Genomic DNA, 18,893 nt, shown 5'->3' with positions numbered 1-18,893 from the left:
TTAAAAACACAAAACAAGCTGACAATTTGAATTTTGCTACGTGTCGACACAAAGCTAGTGGCTAAAAGCTAACTCTTAATCACAGCTGTTACCCTCCATCACTGTGATCCAGGCCAAAAGCATCGCTGTGACTGAGGAAAACAAACACACACACACACACACACACACACACACACACACACACACAAGACGCAGGAAAATGTTTGGAGACCTGACAAAAAGAAAGACAAGCGGGCGCACACGGAGATTTAAAGCAGAGCGTATTGCAGAGAGATGATCTTAGAGACAGATAAAAAAAGGAGACGGACCAACAGAAGTAATCAGCAGGAGTGATAAGCGGACTGTTTGAGACAAGGACAAATGCACACGCAGATAAGTGTGAAATCCAGACATTCAGTGAGCGACAGCGAAGGACGACTTGAAAGGCCATGGCTAAGCCAATATCCGAGCCTCATCTGCATACATTTCCATGGACGGTGGTGCAGAAGACTGTCTGCAGGTGAGACTCACCTTCCCCGGCGTTGTAGGCCAGGATGGAGCGCGTCCTCATCCGCTTCCCCTCGATGGTCTTGCTGGAGCAGGTCTGGGAGCAAGTAGACCAGGGTGTCCAATCGCTGAGCACACAGTCCCTTGAGCAAGGCACCTCACAGGGCACGGGCTCCGGGGCCGGGGAAGACGTGCAGAGACTCCTGTCCACCTCCTCGCCTGAGGAAAACGGTGACAGAAGATAACGCCGTCAAATTTGGGAGGAAAGAAAGATGGATGGACTGAAGGTGCATTTTAAAGTAAAAATACATCCATGTTGTCAGTTTATACTGTAAACTGCTAATATCAAGGCAACAATGAGGTAATACACTGTCAACAGCAGAGTTAGAATAGTACTTCGGCATATGAGAGCCAGTGTAGGTTAGCACATTATTATTTTGGAGCTGGCGGAGGGGGGGGGGGGTAATATTTTCAATTTTTCCACAAATGTTTGACTCTCAGCGAATATTCATTTTTTTTCTTGTAAATTTCCGAAATTCTGAGGTTTTTCTGTGATTATTAACCCCCCCTCCTTTATTTTATTGAGTTATTTTTCCCTACAATGGTTCTTGTACGCCGTTTAATTGAATCTGCTCCGATAATTCAGATATATTTATGAACCCATTATCATTTCTTTATTTCGTCTCATTGAGTCTCATTGAGATTAAGATCTTTTCAGTAAAGAGACAAACTAGAGTAATATTCTCTGAATAACAATGGGGCAATACTATTAATATAAGACATTAAATAATTGAATAACGTGACGAGCATACTTTGCTCATGATATTGAGTTTTCATCATGTTTAATACTGATGGGGTTTCAGGAAACCAACCTCAGTAATTAGCATAACATGTTGCTGAAACCGAGGCATAGAACGAAGGAGAAAGCCACGAATCACGTTTATGACACAGAAACGTCCATCTGTGTTTCCAGCTAATGCCCCCTTTGTTTTGGCTTTTCTTTCTGCCTAAAGTCTTCTGTTGGAAGGCGAAACAGATGGTTTCGCCTTTCCAAACTTGCTTTATTGGTGATTCATTTTTAAATTCCAGATGTGTTTCCAGCTAAACTTTGTTACTGAGAAACTGCCATCTGTGTTTCCAGGTAACGACTCTGGCCGGAAATGTAAAAGTTTTATATTGAAAGCCGAGACAGGTGGTTTGGTTCGTGCATTTCATTAATGGTTATTGCTTCCATATCAATTCCATATGTGTTTATGGGTAAGTGTTGTAACTCAGGCGATACTATCCGTGTTTCCAGGTATTATATCACAGTATGTTCACAAGACTTCTTTATTTTCATGATATTTAGCAGATGAGGACCTTTTCTCTCAGGCCATTACTGATGATACCAGGGGGTCCTCTTGTGATAGTACTGCCCTGATATGAGCACATTGTATTACCCCACCATGCAAAGAATTAAAGAATGAATCCACAACCTAAAAGTCTTCAGAAGGAGAACATGCAAAGCTTCTAAAGAGAGCAAATGAACCCGACGAAGCGCTGAGTGAAAACATGTTGATTTTACTCGTCAGTTGATGAAACACTGGGCGGTAACTTTGGCAAAGAGAATAAAGCTGAGGGCTCAAAATTTCATCGCAGGAATTAGATTATCACCGTCCAACCACACGTCAGTACAGAGAGCCGAGGAAACGAACAGCTGCGTGTCTTAATTGATGGCGTGATGTCAAGCACGCGGCCCGTTTTGATATTTAGAGACGTGCTCGTTTTCTTAAGACGGCTGTTCTTCCCGAGACAACTGAGGAAGGATATTCACCAAACGGGTTCAAGAAGCAACACATCTGCCTTAAAGAAGTGTAGATCTGAATCATCCAGTAAAAGCAACAACAAAGACTGTTCTGTCCTGACACAAGTGATCCAATGTTCTTTTCATGTGATGCTGTTTGATATGAAACAATCTTAAAACAGGTCAGAATGGTGAGAAAGATGATTCATTCAAAGATTTTAAAGCAAGTAATTACGTCACAGTTATTTCTTGCCGTCTATTCTAATCTCCGGGCTGTTACGTTTGCCTTGTGCAGCTTTAAATTGGTTAAAACCTTATTTGCAAATTATGTTTAATCACCGACCGCATCAATAAACCCGCAAAGCCTCGAAATCCAAGCAGCACAAATAGCCAACAGCATTTAAACCACATGTCCGATATTCCTCGATCTACGTGAAATAATTCAAAACATCTCACTTGTTTCTTCCATATTGACATGACAGTTGATCTTCAGCCTTTTTATGTCATGTGTTATATATTCATATTGATGCACTCTTGACTCGGGCCAATCCAGACACTAAAGTGGCGTTGAACATGGGAGGAGCAAACTCGCATGGGATTCCCACATTTCTACGCCGTGGTCGATGTTTCATTGATGAGCTTCAGCCATAAGTGGGTTGTATTAACCCACATCTGGCTCTATGTTGCTAAGCAGTAAATAGTCCCTCCTCTCAGTGACGCATGCAGGACAATGTAAACCTTTCAGTGGCTGTGTTGAAGTTTCCAGCGGGGGCGAAATCGCTGGAGCTTCAGAAGTCCGACCGGGGCCTCGGCTCTGCAATAAGATGTCAATTTGACAGATACGCAGTGAACCAATCACGACTGAACGGACAGGGCATGAACATACGAAGTGACAAGGGACCCAAGCGCTCAGGCTCACACAGGGGACAACGTGAATGAGCAGAGCAGCCACGACGCCAGGAAGACCTCCGTGCGTCGTGTGCAGAGAAGAAAGTGGGCAGGCGGTCAGCGGGGGGGAACATCAATAGCCAGTTTCAATAACATTTGTATCGACCGCCGCCTGTTGTGCGGGGCCCCGGCTGCTGTGTGGCCTTTTCTTTTATGACTGGCAGCGGGACACAGTCGGAGAAAATACACAGCTGACACTGCAGTGAAAACTCTCTGAGGCGAAAGGCGGAGTGAAAAAAAATCCAAACAGAACAAATCAATTTTCATCAGATGAGGGAGTGAATGTGGAGGTGGGGGGGGGGGGGGGGTGGGGGGTGCAGAGTCTCTGTTAGTCCTGCGGTGCCGAATACCTGCAGTCGCCGCGTGAGCTGTGATTCGCGGGAGACGTTAGAAGGACGAATCCGCTACTCTGGAGGGGAGAACGTGAACAAAGTCACCGAGCACGATCGTGAAATGAAGATGAACCGAGCACGCGTGGGACCGCATGTGAACCCTAGAGCTGCAGCACATGCTGAATCAATGAAAATGAAATGGGAAAATGAAAATCAATAATGTGTTCCTTATTTTGTCTAATATTTGTAATCACAACCCGAAAGGCAATGAGGAGTCTGGAAAGCATCTCTGCACTCTTAGATTAAAGATGTACAGTCCTAAAGAGGAGCAGTAAAAACCAGGAGCAGCAAAGGGCACAAAACACTCCAAGACCCGTGGCCACCGAGGATTGATCTGATTCAGAGAGAGTAAGGTTTAATAGTGCGCCGAGAGGAAGGCTGTAATGAGAGACAGCGTGAGAGAGGCGGCAACGCTGAATCAAGAGAGCGTTAACGTGGGAGAAGTTTAACGGGCGGGGGGGAGAGAGAGAGAGAGAGAGAGAGAGAGAGAGAGAGAGAGAGAGAGAGAGAGAGAATCATTGGATTTCACACACAAGGTCAGACCTGCACTTCTTATTGCAGACGGAGGTTGGGTCTAAAAGCACAACGCACTCTTAAGGACGAGCAAGCAGCACGTAGGACTTCGCTCGATACTGTGGACTTAGTGGACAATGAGACTGAATCCCCCCCCCCCCCCCCCCCCCCGATCCCCCCCGTCTCACCGTTGCTGTTGAAACACTGGACCCGAGCGAGCTGAGCGCCGGGGCCGCACGGCTTCTCGTCGCCGGGGTCGCACTGATCCAGGCCGACCAGCCGCCAGTCGTGACAACTGGGCTCGTCACACGGCACCGCCTCCACCAGGTGAGGGCAGTTCCCGGGCCCCCCCGTCGGCTTGTTGGTGATCTGACGTTTTCTCAGCTTGAAACCTGCAGAGAGCATGAAGACGGTCATCGTTTTTACGTGAACACATTATCCGTGGTTACAGATGAAACCGGTGGTTTCCAGCTGTTTTGGCTGGAATAGGGGAGATATATGGGGGTGTGACCTGCACCTGGAACTACCTGGAATTGTACTTGTAATGGAGTAAATTGAACCTGTGGCATTGGTACTTTTACTTATTTAAAGGATCAGAGTACTTCTTACACCACCGATGATGGATGTTGATGATTAGCGTGGCGCGGTCTGACGGCTGCCTCGTTGAGACGGCTCATTAACACGAACGAGGAAAACCTTGATGACGTCCCCACACGGACCGAGCCGCGAATCTTACCCCGCCCAACTCGCTCTCGTACCGAGTGTCATAACGCATCACGCACTGTGACCAATGAAGCCGGGCAGAAGTCACAGCGTACACAACATCAATCACTCAATTGCTCTTTCACTGATATCGCATCAGAGTCATGTGTTCGTTTGCGGTCATATTTTACACACCGATATAAAAAAAAGGTACATTTTATACTAAAAAATGAATTATAAAGTTGCTGCAGTGCCACCGACGGTAATGGAATGTTTCCTATGCATTTTTAACAAGATGTCCTGCTGCTACTAGAGACTCAATCAATAACTATTGATAAAAAGGATAATATTAGTCAGTAAAAATATAATGAAGAGTGCAGGTTCATGGCTGAGTACTGTTTATACAGTTCTCTGGCCAATATGAAGCGTTCGATGGAGCGTTTACTACACTGTAAAAAACAAGGCAGCGAATACTTTACAACCATAGTTACCGCAGCAGAGAGTCTAAATAAAGTCAATGGCAGTGCTTATGCTTTAAAATATACTATTTCCACATTAATTATACTACATTGGCAGAGTGACTGGGAACAAGCGCAAAGCAATGAAAAGGTCATTGTTGTTCATGACGGAGTAATTAAAGGTGTTTATCTCGACGTCAGACGGACGAGCGAATGACAGATAATGCACTTCATTCATAACAAGTTTATTATCTTTACTTTAGGGCCGAAAAAAGAGATGAATGGAGGGAAAGGGTGAGTGTGTGTGTTGATCAGGAAACGCATCAAACATTTGAAATAGCCTGAGAGAGTTTACGATGAATCATGATAACCATCTATTGGGACAGTGTCTTCATACCTTTCTTTCCAGCCTGGTCATCACAGTTCTCAAAGGTGCACGGCCCCCAGGCCCCCCAGGGCGACACCTCACAGTCGATGGGACAGGGGATTTGGCACAGCTGGGACCTGTTGGGGATCGGACCCTCGCACAGCTTGTTTTCCACCGGGCGGGAGGCTGCGCATACGATCAAAAAGGAAAACGGAATAAGCAGCGGATGAAACGAACCTGCTTCACTTTGATCCTATTCTGGTTCTTCTTTATCTGAGGAAGTCTTACCAGCATTACGATCTAAAGGGACACAAAATGGTTATTTACTTTCATTCCCGGCATGAGAGTCCCTACAGATGAGAACCAAAGTGGGGAAAAAGAAAAAGATGCCCGTGAAGTAGTCATTCTCCCTTTGTTTGGTTTATCGCCACCCTGTTGGCGTGTCAGAGTGATAAATTAGCAAAGATGATGTCAGGCAGCGCCTTGCGAGCGACATGTAAAGTTGTGGAGCCTTGCCCACCGGAGACGGGAGAGAGGATGCAGCAACACGGTGACGATGTCTTGGCTCATGTCTGATGAGGTGTAATTTGGCACCTTCTTTCCTCCCCCCGTCGTGCTACGATTTAAAAAGAAGCCTTTTTTCATGATGCAACCAGTGAATGCACGCCTGTCTGAGCTCCCACCGAGGAACTTTGTCCAAATAAAATGGAAGAGAAGCTATCGGCGCAGCTCTGTGACAACTGTGCAGAATACATTTCTGCACGTCTGCCGAGCCGAGCCACGATAAATACATGCGATGTGTGGAGTTTCTGAAGATGCAGAGTTTATGCATTTATGCATGCACATAAAATATGTATGTTGGTGTCAGTGTCATATAAAAGGAGTGCTACTGTATCTTCCAGAGCTGTGCATCTATGTTTCTCTTTGAGTCCTTGTTCGATACTAGAAGGTGCTTCAAATACCAAACTGTGGCCTTCTGGGAATAATTCAACATCTTGGGAAATGTGGGAAATTGTGCTTTTTTGACTCTTATCACCAAGGATACCTGGAAGCAGGGAGTTCCTGTTTGTCTGGTGGTTTTAAGCAATAAGTCGTCTTTTTGCAGAAATAACGCTTCATACCTTTTCTTGAAGGGAGTTGGATGAGAAGATATAAACCACTCTCATGTCTGCACGTTAAATAGCCGCTTAGCTTAGCTTAGCTTAGCATAAAGACTGGAAACAGATGGGAACACCTAGCCTGGCTCTGTCCGAAAGTTAAAAGAATTGCCGACCTGCACTTTTGAAGCTCCCCAACTACCACGTTATCTGCCGTTTGTTTGATTTGTTCAAAAACGTTTTAAATAACGGAGGCTAGGGGGTAAATAAAAGCAACTAACAAGCTGCAGTTTCATACTTAGCAGTGAGATATGAAAATGTATCAATCTTCCCATCGAACCCTCGTCAAAAAAGCGAAGAAGTGTATTTCCCATAAATGCTTTAATCCAACAAGACACCACCTCGGCGTTTCCGGGTCGTCCTTGGTGATAAGAGTGAGCCCTGCTCACTCAGCAGACAGGTTCAATCCCCAACTAAAGCTCCACACTCTGTCTGACACCTCGAAACCTTTACCCATGCGCACACACACACGCATGCACGCACACACACACACACGCACACACACACACACACATCAGATTACATTCTAATACGCACATTAACTACTTACGGATGACTGGTATGAATCTGAGTGAGACAAACTTAAAGGCAGCTGATGCATAAAAGCTAAAACTAAAACTGCAGTTTACATTCTATGGATTTATTTTTTTCATTTCAAGAGTTGCATTTCAAAAGGAGATGTCACAGAATAATTCATAATTTAACTCCTACACTGAAGAAATAGTGGAAGGAAATGATCAGAGTTATTTGTAATATGTTATATAAGATCAATACTCTAAAGTGTGTGTCGTGTTGGTTTCATATTCTGTCGTCAGCTCTGCAGCTACGGAAGCCCTGAGAGGTGAGAAGAACGTCCTGGTGTCCATTCTGATCCAAACTGCTTTCTCTCCTTATGGTTTAAGAACGGGTGAACAGGTTATTGAATTTTTTCATCGTAGAAACCGGTGAAAAAAAAAGCATTTCTCATTTCAGCCACAGAGAATGAAGTGCACCACTTCCCCGTGTTCTAAATAATTCCCCAGCAGCAGATCATATCAAAAACATGACTTGCTTGTTGGAATTCTAACTCATCTGGAAGAAAACACGATTGCTTTCAGTCCTTTTTAGAAGACGGGGAAGTGGTGCACGTCAGCCTCGTGCGGCCGAATGAGTAACACTTATCAAAGATATCAATTATAAATGCTCCCGACTGTTTTTTCACCTATTCTGTCAAGTAACTGAGAAAAGTGATCCTTGTTCCACCAGTTCTTAAGTCATAAACACGAGAGAGAATGACTTGGATGACCAGATTCTATTGCCTCTCAGGCCTTCTGTATCTGTGTGTTCCGTATTAAGTATTGTATTGAGTCATGCATTTCAGAGGACTTTTAATGATTCACACACAAAAAAAACCACCTCTTCACATGTTCAACGAGGTTTCAGTCTCCCGACTCTTCCTGCGAGACGTCTGAGAGCTTAACGTCTCACACAGTCAGGCGCGCTGACTCATAATTCCCTGAGAACTGTGCAGGGGAAGAAGGCAAGTGGGGCGTTTGAAATGCAAAAAGGCTAATTCCTCCTACACTGAAAGTCAAGTCGTGAGTTTGCTGAGCCACCGTTAATCCACATCTTATTGCTGAACTACACCGACTTCAATCTCTTAACATCAATCCATTTGGGAATAAAACATTGAGGACCAACAGAGTAGAGAGAGAATGAAAAGCCCTGTATATCCTGCTTCTCTGTTAAACTATTGTGCAGTGTGCTCTCCAGTGAATTCATCTTTTATATTGTGCTGAACTGACAGCGGTGGAAGAAATCTCTCTTGCTAGTGTGGCTTACTGTCTGCAGCGTCTCACCATCCATATTCTGTTTGTGGAGGAACAAAGCTTCAACTCTTCTGCCCAGAGTTTTATGTGAGAATACAGCACTTTGTTGTCATGGCTACTTGTCCCTTCGTTGGATTTGGCAACAATACTGAGCAGTCTGGATAAAGAAGAGCAGAGTGGGCTCGTTGCTTTGTTCAAGTGTGGTGTAATGTTGTGCACAGTTAATGTCATCAGAAGTCCAAAGCATCAGAATAGTGGGAGGAACAGGACAGAGGAAAGAAAAGAAGACAGGTAAGGAGGGGAGATGGAAGGAAGGAAGGAGAGGGAGGAGGAGAGGAAACAAGAATACAGGATAGGTGAAGAGAAATGAGGAGAAGAGAAGAGAGAAGAGGAGCCGCAACAAGGAGATAGGATAGGAGAAGAGAAATTAGTAATGAGGAAAGGACAGAAAAGAAGAAACAAGGAGGGAGTACAAAAAGGAAGGATGGAGGAAAGAATGGATAGGAGAGGACTGGAAAAATAGGGAGTGAACAGAGGGACAGAAAGAGGAAAGGAGAAGATACATGAGTAGCGGAGAGGAGAGGAGACAAGTAAAGAGGTTAGCATAGGACAAGAAACAAGGAGGAGGAGGTGGTGAGAGCCGGGAGGCATAAAGCAAATGGATGGAGCTTCGTTATCAGCGTGACTGAAAACACCTACCTGTAATCTGGAAGGTGATGGAGAGGAGAGGGGGGACGCTAGGCTTCTGCTGTCTTTGGGCCTGACCTGCTGCAATTACAGGGGGGAGAAAGCGCTATTAGCTAGCACACACCGGGGGAGACGGAGGCACTATCAAACAAACACAGACACAGTGACGGGAGACCGGCAGAGACTGACGCAGAGAGCTGGGCCTGGTACACCACACTTAGCTTTAAGGACACGTCTTTTATTTATTGTCTTTGGGCTGGAAATAAGATCTGTGGTTTGTTTATTTTCACGTTTATAATCTGACTCGTGGTTACAGACCTCATTCCACATGGATGTTTGGAGAGCATAACATCTCTTCAGGTTGGAGATGTTGGTGTTGAGGGATCAAAGGAAATCTGGTTACAGTCACTTGAATCAATGTGACGGATTTAAGTGAGGTCGTTGCAGGCATTCAAAGGAACCGTTTTTAAAAAGGATAAAAATAAACAAGATGCAGGGTAGACCTGGAGCCTTGCTGCGTTCCACCAAACAGCTCTACTGTTGACTGATTCAAATGTTTGATTACTAACCTGTACAAAAAAACAAACAAATGGTGAAACATCAGTGTGTGGTTTTAGGCAGAGTTCTGAGCTGGAATGCCTCAGCAACAACAGTCGTGACTCTGTGCAGCATCCCAAAGTCACAAACCTGGCAACCCACGCTGCAGCTGGAGACTCTACATCGAAGCTCCAGGTGCACAAATAAACCAAACTAAAAAAAAACAACCTAAAGATCTTTGTTTTTACACTTCTCTTCATGTACCGATGAAACAAACAACACACATTGTGTAACTTTGACTCAGCTTGTGACGGAGCTAGCTCTTTCAGATCCCACGAAGCGGTTAGCAGGTTGCTATTTCATGCAGCATATGTACGTGTTTCCTGTACAAACGGGGGGCGAGGGAGAGACTTGTCGCGGGTATTGATTGGTTTTACAGTAGCCAATCGGTTCTGACGGACAGTAGCTACAAGCTCAACGAGACAAACATCACCATTAAGAAACTTTCTAATACCATTTGTTGTCCATTGTTGGGGTGATGACCAGTGCAATGCATACATGAAGCTCTATTTTGATTTTATGGAAGCTTTAATGCTAAGCTAGGCTAACCACATCCTGATTTCAGCTCTTCCTTTAATGTACAGACATGATATTGATTTTTTTCTCGTCTAACTCTCAGAAAGAACATGCGTTCTAAAAGAAAGAAACTTTCATAACCTTTCATATCTTCTGTCTCTGCCCCCGCACTGTGATTTAAGTTCAACAGACATTGTTCTAACCAGTAACGACAGTATGGACTTGAACGTTTTAATTAAACCCCTCCTGATACACTCGGTGTTAATGCACCTTTAAAGGGCTTTTAAATCAATCTTCTTGTCAAATGCTGGGAAAGGGAAACCAAAATGTCAACTCCCGCAGGTTTGGGAGAAGTGCTTTAGGGATCCATATGCTGCAGCAGCTGAGCAGAAAACCCAAACTCACACAGCCTGAGCAGAGGAAGAGCCGTATGATGCTCAGTCTGAGATACTGATCTGGGGTCGGATGGGAGTTACTCCCCTGTACAGATTAAGGTTAAGGTTTAGGAGGTGGAACGCTGATTCCAGATCTTGGCCTGAGGGCATCGTCATACCCCTTTGGCATGGTGATATTTAGTGATGACGAGAGCGCCGGCTGCATTAGACTTCACTGAGCCACTGTCTGCCTCTCTGTCTCAGTGGTGTGCTGGGAGATTAACCCCCCCGACAGAGGGGAAAGAAATCCTGCGCCAAGAAGATAAGAACTTGCTGGATGTAAGTGTACAACACGTGTTGTGTGCAGACACTAACACACACAAGTCACGCACGTTTCTGCACAGCCGGCCCCGACAACACCGCTTTCAACGTGCTTGTGTATATGAATCTTTAACTGCATCTTAGAGGTTACAAGAAGGTCCAAACATGTATAATCGCCCCGGTTTCATTACAGGTACATGCACTGTATTCTCTCACTGGTTCTACAGACCGGACACAACTTAGGAAGGACATCTGTTAAAGACACGAAACATCATTTCTTGTATTATTCGATATGTTTTGTGTGAACGGTGTCTGTCGATGGATTATTTCTCGGCTACGTACCAGACTTCTTTGATTTGTGCTGATACACGGACACTCTAAGGACTGCAGATCAATTCCAATGTTTTAGTACAACAAAAATGCAGCATTTCAAGACATTCATAGAGAATAACGACGACCTTTATGACGGACTTTACCAACGCCAGTTACTTAACAAACCTACTGGTAGTTGTTTGAAACAACAAAAATACTTATTTCAACCCAAACCACAATCTTTTCCTAAACCGTACCGAGCAGTTTTGTTGCCTAAATTTTAACCAAAGCTATGTCAGAAGTTAATTTTGAAAAGATACTGTATGTTTACTGTAAACATGGACGTTTATTTTGAAAGGACACTATGCATGTACCGAGAGGAGACTGACTAAACTGACACGATGTCCCCGTCTCGTCCAAAACTGAAGCTAGAGCGTCATCGTTTGAGCAAAGCGTCGGCGTTTGACGAGTTGGGAGTGAGAAGCTTTTTTGGGGCTGATGTAACACAGCAGTGATTGAGCTCAGAGGCAGTTCATTAAAGCCTTCCAGCTGCAGGTCTAAACACCTGGATTGAGTTGCATCAGCTAGGAATACCATTTCTTAAACATATCTCAATATACTTTGTAAATCTCGGTAATACTCTGGAAAATGTGTTGGTAGTATTCAGTTTTAGAGTGAATGAAATCATGCTAACCTAGCCGACAATGTCTGGACATTTACAGTTGAATGATCAGCCTTGTGTTATTTTTCTGATATGTCATTTACATTTTCCCAGTTTACATCGTTATTAGACATATTAAATATATAGCCTTTGATACTCTTCAGTCTAAACGGATCATATATTAGCAAGTTACCGTTAGCTCAGTTAGCTTCACAACAGTCAGACCAGACAATCACTGAGTGTTAGCAACAACACATTGCATGTAAGTTATGAATGCGTTTTTCAAGAGTAACCAGCAGGTTAAAGTATCTGGAAAAAAGACATTATTTAATGAAATGTCTTTTTCCAGATATTTAGATCTTAAGCTTCACATATAATGCCACAGTGCTCCACTGCGCTAGCCGTGCAGTCGTTTTCCAGCCAGCTGAATTCATCAGCAATTCAAATGTTGCTGGTGTTGTGCTCATTGACGGCTATTTCCCTCGTTGTAAAAACAACAACTGAGCCAATGAGAGCTTTGGCAGTAGGTTTACCAGTGACGATGTTCACCTTCCTCTGCTGGAGCCAGAAAAAAATGCAGGAAATAATGTCAAAATGTGGATGAGACCGACGCAGCAACACAAGGACTGCAGCGCTTACAATACACACCGTGTGAGAGGCTGGAGGATGCAAGCTGCCATGCAACAACGCTTGGTCACATTGACTTTAATTACGCCTGAGAGTCGGGATGATTTGTTTCAGTCTTTGCTGTGCGGTGCTGTAAGATTGGAGGTAGCCGCCTCAGATCAATACAACTGAAGTTAGAAGTCGACACACAGAAATGACTCTTGAATCTTTATATTTCTTTCACTCAACAACATAATTGTTAAATTGCACCGAGCAAGAGCTGCCGCATCAACAGGACAGATAGCAGAATGGATTGATTGGACTTAGTTTGCGTGAGAGGAGCATCTCTTTATGTCTCTCACCTCTCACATAAGCCCAGCCTCAACGCATGTATTTAACGCCCGCTTTAAGAGTGCAGCTTTGATTTTAAGCTGGCTTGAGAAATGTCAGAAATGGAGGCCTCTGCACTTGTGACAAGAAGTCACATGACCAGACAAATCCTTGTTCTTAAGGACTCACGCTTTGGGTTAGAAGCAGAGAACGGAAGCGGCTAGAAGGCTGTTTCAATGTTCAAAGAGAGAACTTGAAGCTGACAATGTAGCCGCAGTGGGACATTTGAAGAAAAAGAACACGCTGCAGTGACTATGAATGCAAATTAAATGTTGTATCTTATTTTATATTTGGACATGAGTCAACATGTAGGCTTACGTCTGTTGCAAGTATTTGACACCCAATTATCTGCTTCAAAATCCACTAAAGGGACTGCAGCTCTTTAATACACGCTGTGTGAAGGGTTGCAGGATGTAAGTTGTCATGTAACACCGCTTGATCAAATTGATTCGAGTCACACTGGAGAGTTGGACCGATTTGTTTCAGGCGTTGCTGTGCGGTGCTGAAAGACTTGACGTGGTGTTGACTTTGGTTCCAGTGCTGAAGGAAGACGGTCGACAGCCTCCTGAGATCAGTTCAACTAAAATGTGCCAGTGACAAAAAGGGACTTCCTGAACAAGCTAATGATGGACACATCACAGAGGACAGTGGAGATGTAGGAGGGGGGAGGCAGTGGACAAAAAGCAAGTGACAGCAATAAAAAACAGCTGGAAGAACAGGCAGACAGCAGCGGTGGATGAGACGATTCCATTGGTTGTCCCAAAGTGAACAGCAGCATTTTGAAGAGAGGGAGAGAGAACGCTTTATTCATCCTTTAACTAGGAATCTGAACCTGTAACTTTACATTCATCCGTTTGTGTTGCTCCCATTCGATACCTTGTGCAAAAGTAATCAATTATGAACCCTGCAGCAACAAGCAGCTGGCTGAAGAAAACGACTGCATGCTGATTCCTCCTTAAACATAAATAATGCAGAGATCTTCAAATATATTCAGCGATATGATTCATGAAAAATATATAGATTTGTTATAATCTGTTGATCTTACCACGAGCGATATGGAAAAACACTCGAGATCTGTGTGCTCTGATGCAGACTAACGCTGATTCTAATTGTCTGTTTGGACTCAACTGACAGCACACTTTCCAGATGTGTGACTGCGTATTAAGTCGAGGCCCATAGCAGAGACGCACAGGAGAGAAAACAATAAGATCAGACGTGGAGAACGGAACCACCCTCTTTCTTACCTTTGTCCTTTTCTCTGAGGTCGTTGAGGTGTTTCAGAAGCTCGGCGTTGGCCTGGACGCAGTACACCTCCCTGATCTGCAGACCTCCCCCACAGAGCCCAGTCAGGTTGCCACGCCGGCGGTCCTGTTGGCCGAGCAACGAGTCGACCCGGCAGTCGCTCCACTCCGTGCTCCTCCAGGTGTAGCTGCGGAGGAGGAGAACATGGCGTGTTGTGCGTGGGTGTAACGTCAAAGTACAAGACACTTACAATCCTGCAGGCCTTACAGATATGTTGCACAGTTACATCCAATTAAGTTGGACAGTTTAACCACCAGTTTAAGCCTTTATTTACACTTGTGTTTGAAAACATACTGGATTTTCAGAGACACAAGAGACACAAGATTTGTGCATTTCATGTTGGATATTAGTTCTAGAGGCTCGTCACCTCAGCTGGGACAGTAAGAAGTGTCTGTGGACATCACAACGCTGTGAAAGAAACAAACATTTTGGTCTGAGAAGTTGACTTCAAAAGAAAGAAAGAGAATGTATCTCAAAAAAGAAACCCGAAACACTCTCCAGGACACGAGTGCATTTTGGCAATAGCTGTGTAAAGACGAAATAGGATGAAACTGAGGGAATAAAGGCCAGCTGTGAGTCTACAGTTTGGATCTGTGTGTGTGTGTGTGTGTGTGTGAGAGAGAGAGAGTTTGTGGGACTCAGATATCCTTGCAGTCTCCCTCCATTTGTCTCTACTTTGTGTCTGGCACAAGCCCAAGCACTCATACTAATCTGTCTCCATATGCTGCCTCCTACACACACACCTACACACACACACACACACACACACATTCACACATACCCACCCATGGGCGACCCAGGAGAGCAAATTAGCGTGGTGATATGAGTAAAGGGAAACCAACAGGAAGCCTCAGTCAGGTTGAGTACCGTCACTGTATTTTGTTCCTGAGCTCTATTGGAACACAGAATGAATCCCTGCAGAGCGCTCGGTACTGCAGCGAGGTCTTAACAACGCTGCAACCAAAGAGGAAGGCATTATCACAACCTAACGTGCAATTGTACACCCGTGAAACATGAGCGCCCGTCGAGTGCTCCGCTACGGAAAACAACACCCCCCCCCCTTTCACTCAAAGAGCCCCTGCTCCCTCCCCTGCTATCAAGGGGGAACTCACGTGGCGCAGGGCGGCACGTCTTCCCCCGGAGGTTCACACGACTGAGAGCCCTGCAGCGGCGCGCACTCCGCCCCCTGGCCCACGGGGAACTGGACCACCTGTCTGCTCCGAGTGCGGTTGCCTACGGGAGACGCGGGGCCCACGCAGGTTTTGGAGCAGGGGCCCCACTCGGCCCAGTCGGTCACCTGGCAGTCCTTGGGGAGGACGCAGGACTGGACGGTCAGCGGCAGGTCCCTCGGTGCGCACAGGCTGGGGAAAGGATGAAGAGGAGGAGGGGGTGGAGGTTAGGGTTGTGAGAACGATGTCGGCAGAGGAAGAGGAGCACCAACGCTACACAGAGTAAGATTCTTATTCACCAGTTCCCTCTGCTTAGAAGCCAAATATACACAGGCCGAGTCTCCAGGAGGTCGCTGCTCCAAATAGTCAGGACCATAATTATTTGCAAATATTAAACAAAAAGAAGAGATATAGCATGTTAACTCGTGAGCTTTGGACGTGCTGGTCAGCAGATTATTGTATTTTTGGACAGAGACAAGCTAGCTGTTTACCTCTGCTTCCAGTCTTTATGCTAAGCTAAGCTAATAGGCTGCTGGCTGTAGCGTTAGTATCTGGCGTACAGGTACCAGAGAGGTATCGATCTTCTCATCTGACTCTGAGCAGGAGTCAGATGATTTGTTATAGTGACAAAGTTCATCCTTCATAGTGTTTAGGGCCCTTGAGCATGCCCAACAAAAGAAAAGACATTTATGAAGCTAAAACCGGCTTAAATGTTTGGCAGTTTTTCTTGAGAAGTGACTTTCTGTAGATCGACCTGCACTAAGTGACAAACCCAAGCTTGAGAATCAAATACAAACGGTCGGCTTACAAGCCTCACAAGTGTCCAAATGTAGATCCTTGTTATCGGTTTGTGGTTCTCTGCTGGTCACAGAGCATATTCATGGTAAACAGCCTCATGCAGTGTGCGGCTTATTGACGGCTCATTACAGGCACGTTGAATCTCTCGGTTACCTCTCGGGGCCTTACAGCTGCGGTTGATGTTCTTTGAACATGCCAGAGCAACAGATATGTGCCACTCTCCTTTAAAACAAACACACACACACACACACACACAGCAGTGTAAAACAGGAGTGGTGTGGCATGTCGTGTGTGGAAGTCTTAAGTAAAACCAAAAACAACCTCCGATCAATCGCTGGCGCACATCTTTTGATCATCTAAATGACATTTAGATGTAATGAATAACTCGTCCTCTCCTTGGGCTCCTTCCGAATCATTAGAAACGTGTTCTAACTAAAGCCGACCGCTCTCCTCTCCTCAGTGCGGATGTGTTTCCCCTCGGGGCGTTGCAGCTGACGAGCTATTAGTGCTAATTACGGCTCTGCTTCATTTAGAAACCTCTCATTTAGACGTCGCCCACCACACCTCACCTCCAGCGACTCAGACTCTGGGTACAAATGAGGAAACGTATGAGCCGAGTATGTTGTCTCTTTCTTTTAACTCCTCTTCTCTTTGCAGATTAAAACACGTCCGCAGTCTTTGAAGTGGATATGAAGCGACACCGACAAAAAAACCCACAGAATTAAGATTTTCCACAAAACACTGAGTGCACCGGAGTCGTTTTTGCTTCGGAGGAAAACAAAGAGGAATTTTAAGAGCGAATGTGATGCATGAGGGCGATGGCTGGAGCTTCTTGTGTTTTTCTTTAAGAAAAGCCCCTCATGCAGCCAATGACCCATTTCTTTTCGCTGCATGTGGATCCTTTGAGGCTTCTCCGCTGGTTGTGTGCATGCCTGAGCATTTTGGTGGAGATTTCAAAGTTGCGGGAAAAAGGAGTCATTATTTCTTCATCTCAGTCATCCAGACAGAATGAGGACACAATCATTCCCTATTTAAATAAGTAAGAGGAAGTCTGGAAAATGCTCGTTTCTAAGCCTGTAGGTGTCACACAGCAGCGACTCGCCACAATGGACTCCGAGGGCTCACACACCAAATAAAAGCAGTCGGAAACTTTCCACATTTCACTTGTAGGCTCATGATTTGAGCTGCATTAAAACACGGGCCGATAAAATGTGGGTCGAGTGATTAAAGAGCCCTTAAAGGCGAATAAAAATCACCCTTTAATGCAATGATGTAATGTGGCACAGCAGAATAATTAACAGCTCGATTAATACGACCCCAGCAGCGGTATGAGGAGGGGCCCTGTTCGGGACGAGCGCAGGACGATGGCGAAAGTAACGGCTCAATGACAGATGTTCAGCAAACTAAATTGGAAATGAAGTGAGAAAGATGTTCAGAGCGCGTCTGGCGAGGACACGACTGCGTTATCGCTTCACTGGGAAGTTTGTTCCACTTTTTACGAAAGTGGCAAAAACAACTATTAATATTTCAGGACAAGACAAACAAGTCGAGGGTTAATATTTATGCTCCTGAGGGCATGGGAGCTGTTTTCATGGTGCCTTTGAAATGTTTGAACCCAGTCACTGCTGAGAGCTCTGCGCCAACAAAGCATTAATGAATAGATTCAGTTCACAATTGATCAAATCCTGGAGTTGAAACAGATGTGGCTTGCTTTGCTGACATTGTCACTGATTCTTTCCTGGAGATCAGAGACCTCGTGAAAGCCCCAAATCCAAGTTCCTCGGGAAGAACGGTGACATCTTTAAGTTACCGTCAGTCGAGGAACAGAGAAAGCGATGAAAGATCCACAGAAAGAATTCATCTTTAAAAGAATCGCTGATCGACATCAGAGGGTAAATATGAAAAACAGCATTTAATGTTGTTGCAAGAAGCAGAATCACTGATGGTTTCCTGCTTAATTAAGTCATCAACATCCTCAACGTAACAAAAGTCTTACGAGCGGACAGCAGCTATAGATTTCCAGGTGCTCAGAGTCCTGTTGTTTTGGGTTTAAGTGGGTCAAGTGAGCGGTTAATGAGGGATAACACCAACAAAGTAACTGTCTGAGGGTTTTTACGGTGACGGGGTTCTCTGCTGCTGGAGGCAGATTCATTTCTTGGAAGTAAAAGGTTTGATGCACATTTTAAAGCAGAGACTTCTGCTGAGAAATGAGAGTGAATTGAGAGCTAATGCTGCGTCTCGTTTGTAGTCGGAGAGCGTGACTTTGTAGCTCGCAGCAGTACTAACGTCAGGGCCAGAGGCTAACCGACACTACCAATGGAGGCACTCGTATATAATTACAGCATTTATTTAGGATAAGAGTGCCCACTCAAGGTCTGAATCAATTACCAATTCAGACAATGCTCTTTGACATGATACTGTTTAACATTTTAGTTGTTGTCGTTTAATCTCTCATTCTGCATTGGCTGCTTCTTTCGAGTCATTTTCTTTACCGACACCTTTGCAGCTTATCATCACACATTTGACCCTTAAGTCAGAGAAAATAC

The 18,893-nt window shown here is 44.9% G+C and overlaps 1 protein-coding gene across 1 annotated transcript in view; it reads right to left on the bottom strand.

Annotated features, from left to right (window-relative positions):
* The window catches only part of thsd7ab (thrombospondin, type I, domain containing 7Ab), a gene marked incomplete at its 5' end in the record, with an annotated part of 119,620 nt that overhangs the window by 52,429 nt on the left and 48,298 nt on the right, over positions 1–18,893 (bottom strand). Inside the window, 6 exons of the mRNA XM_079275741.1 lie at positions 511–705; positions 4,311–4,514; positions 5,680–5,835; positions 9,314–9,382; positions 14,323–14,507; positions 15,493–15,741. Of these exons, the coding sequence (XP_079131867.1) occupies positions 511–705; positions 4,311–4,514; positions 5,680–5,835; positions 9,314–9,382; positions 14,323–14,507; positions 15,493–15,741 (1,058 nt within the window). The remainder of the gene's footprint in view (positions 1–510; positions 706–4,310; positions 4,515–5,679; positions 5,836–9,313; positions 9,383–14,322; positions 14,508–15,492; positions 15,742–18,893) is intronic.

This window comes from Melanostigma gelatinosum (assembly GCF_949748355.1).
Source record: "Melanostigma gelatinosum genome assembly, chromosome: 9".
Taxonomy (NCBI): Eukaryota; Metazoa; Chordata; class Actinopteri; order Perciformes; family Zoarcidae; genus Melanostigma; species Melanostigma gelatinosum.
This window is presented reverse-complemented; position numbering and strand designations above follow the sequence as displayed.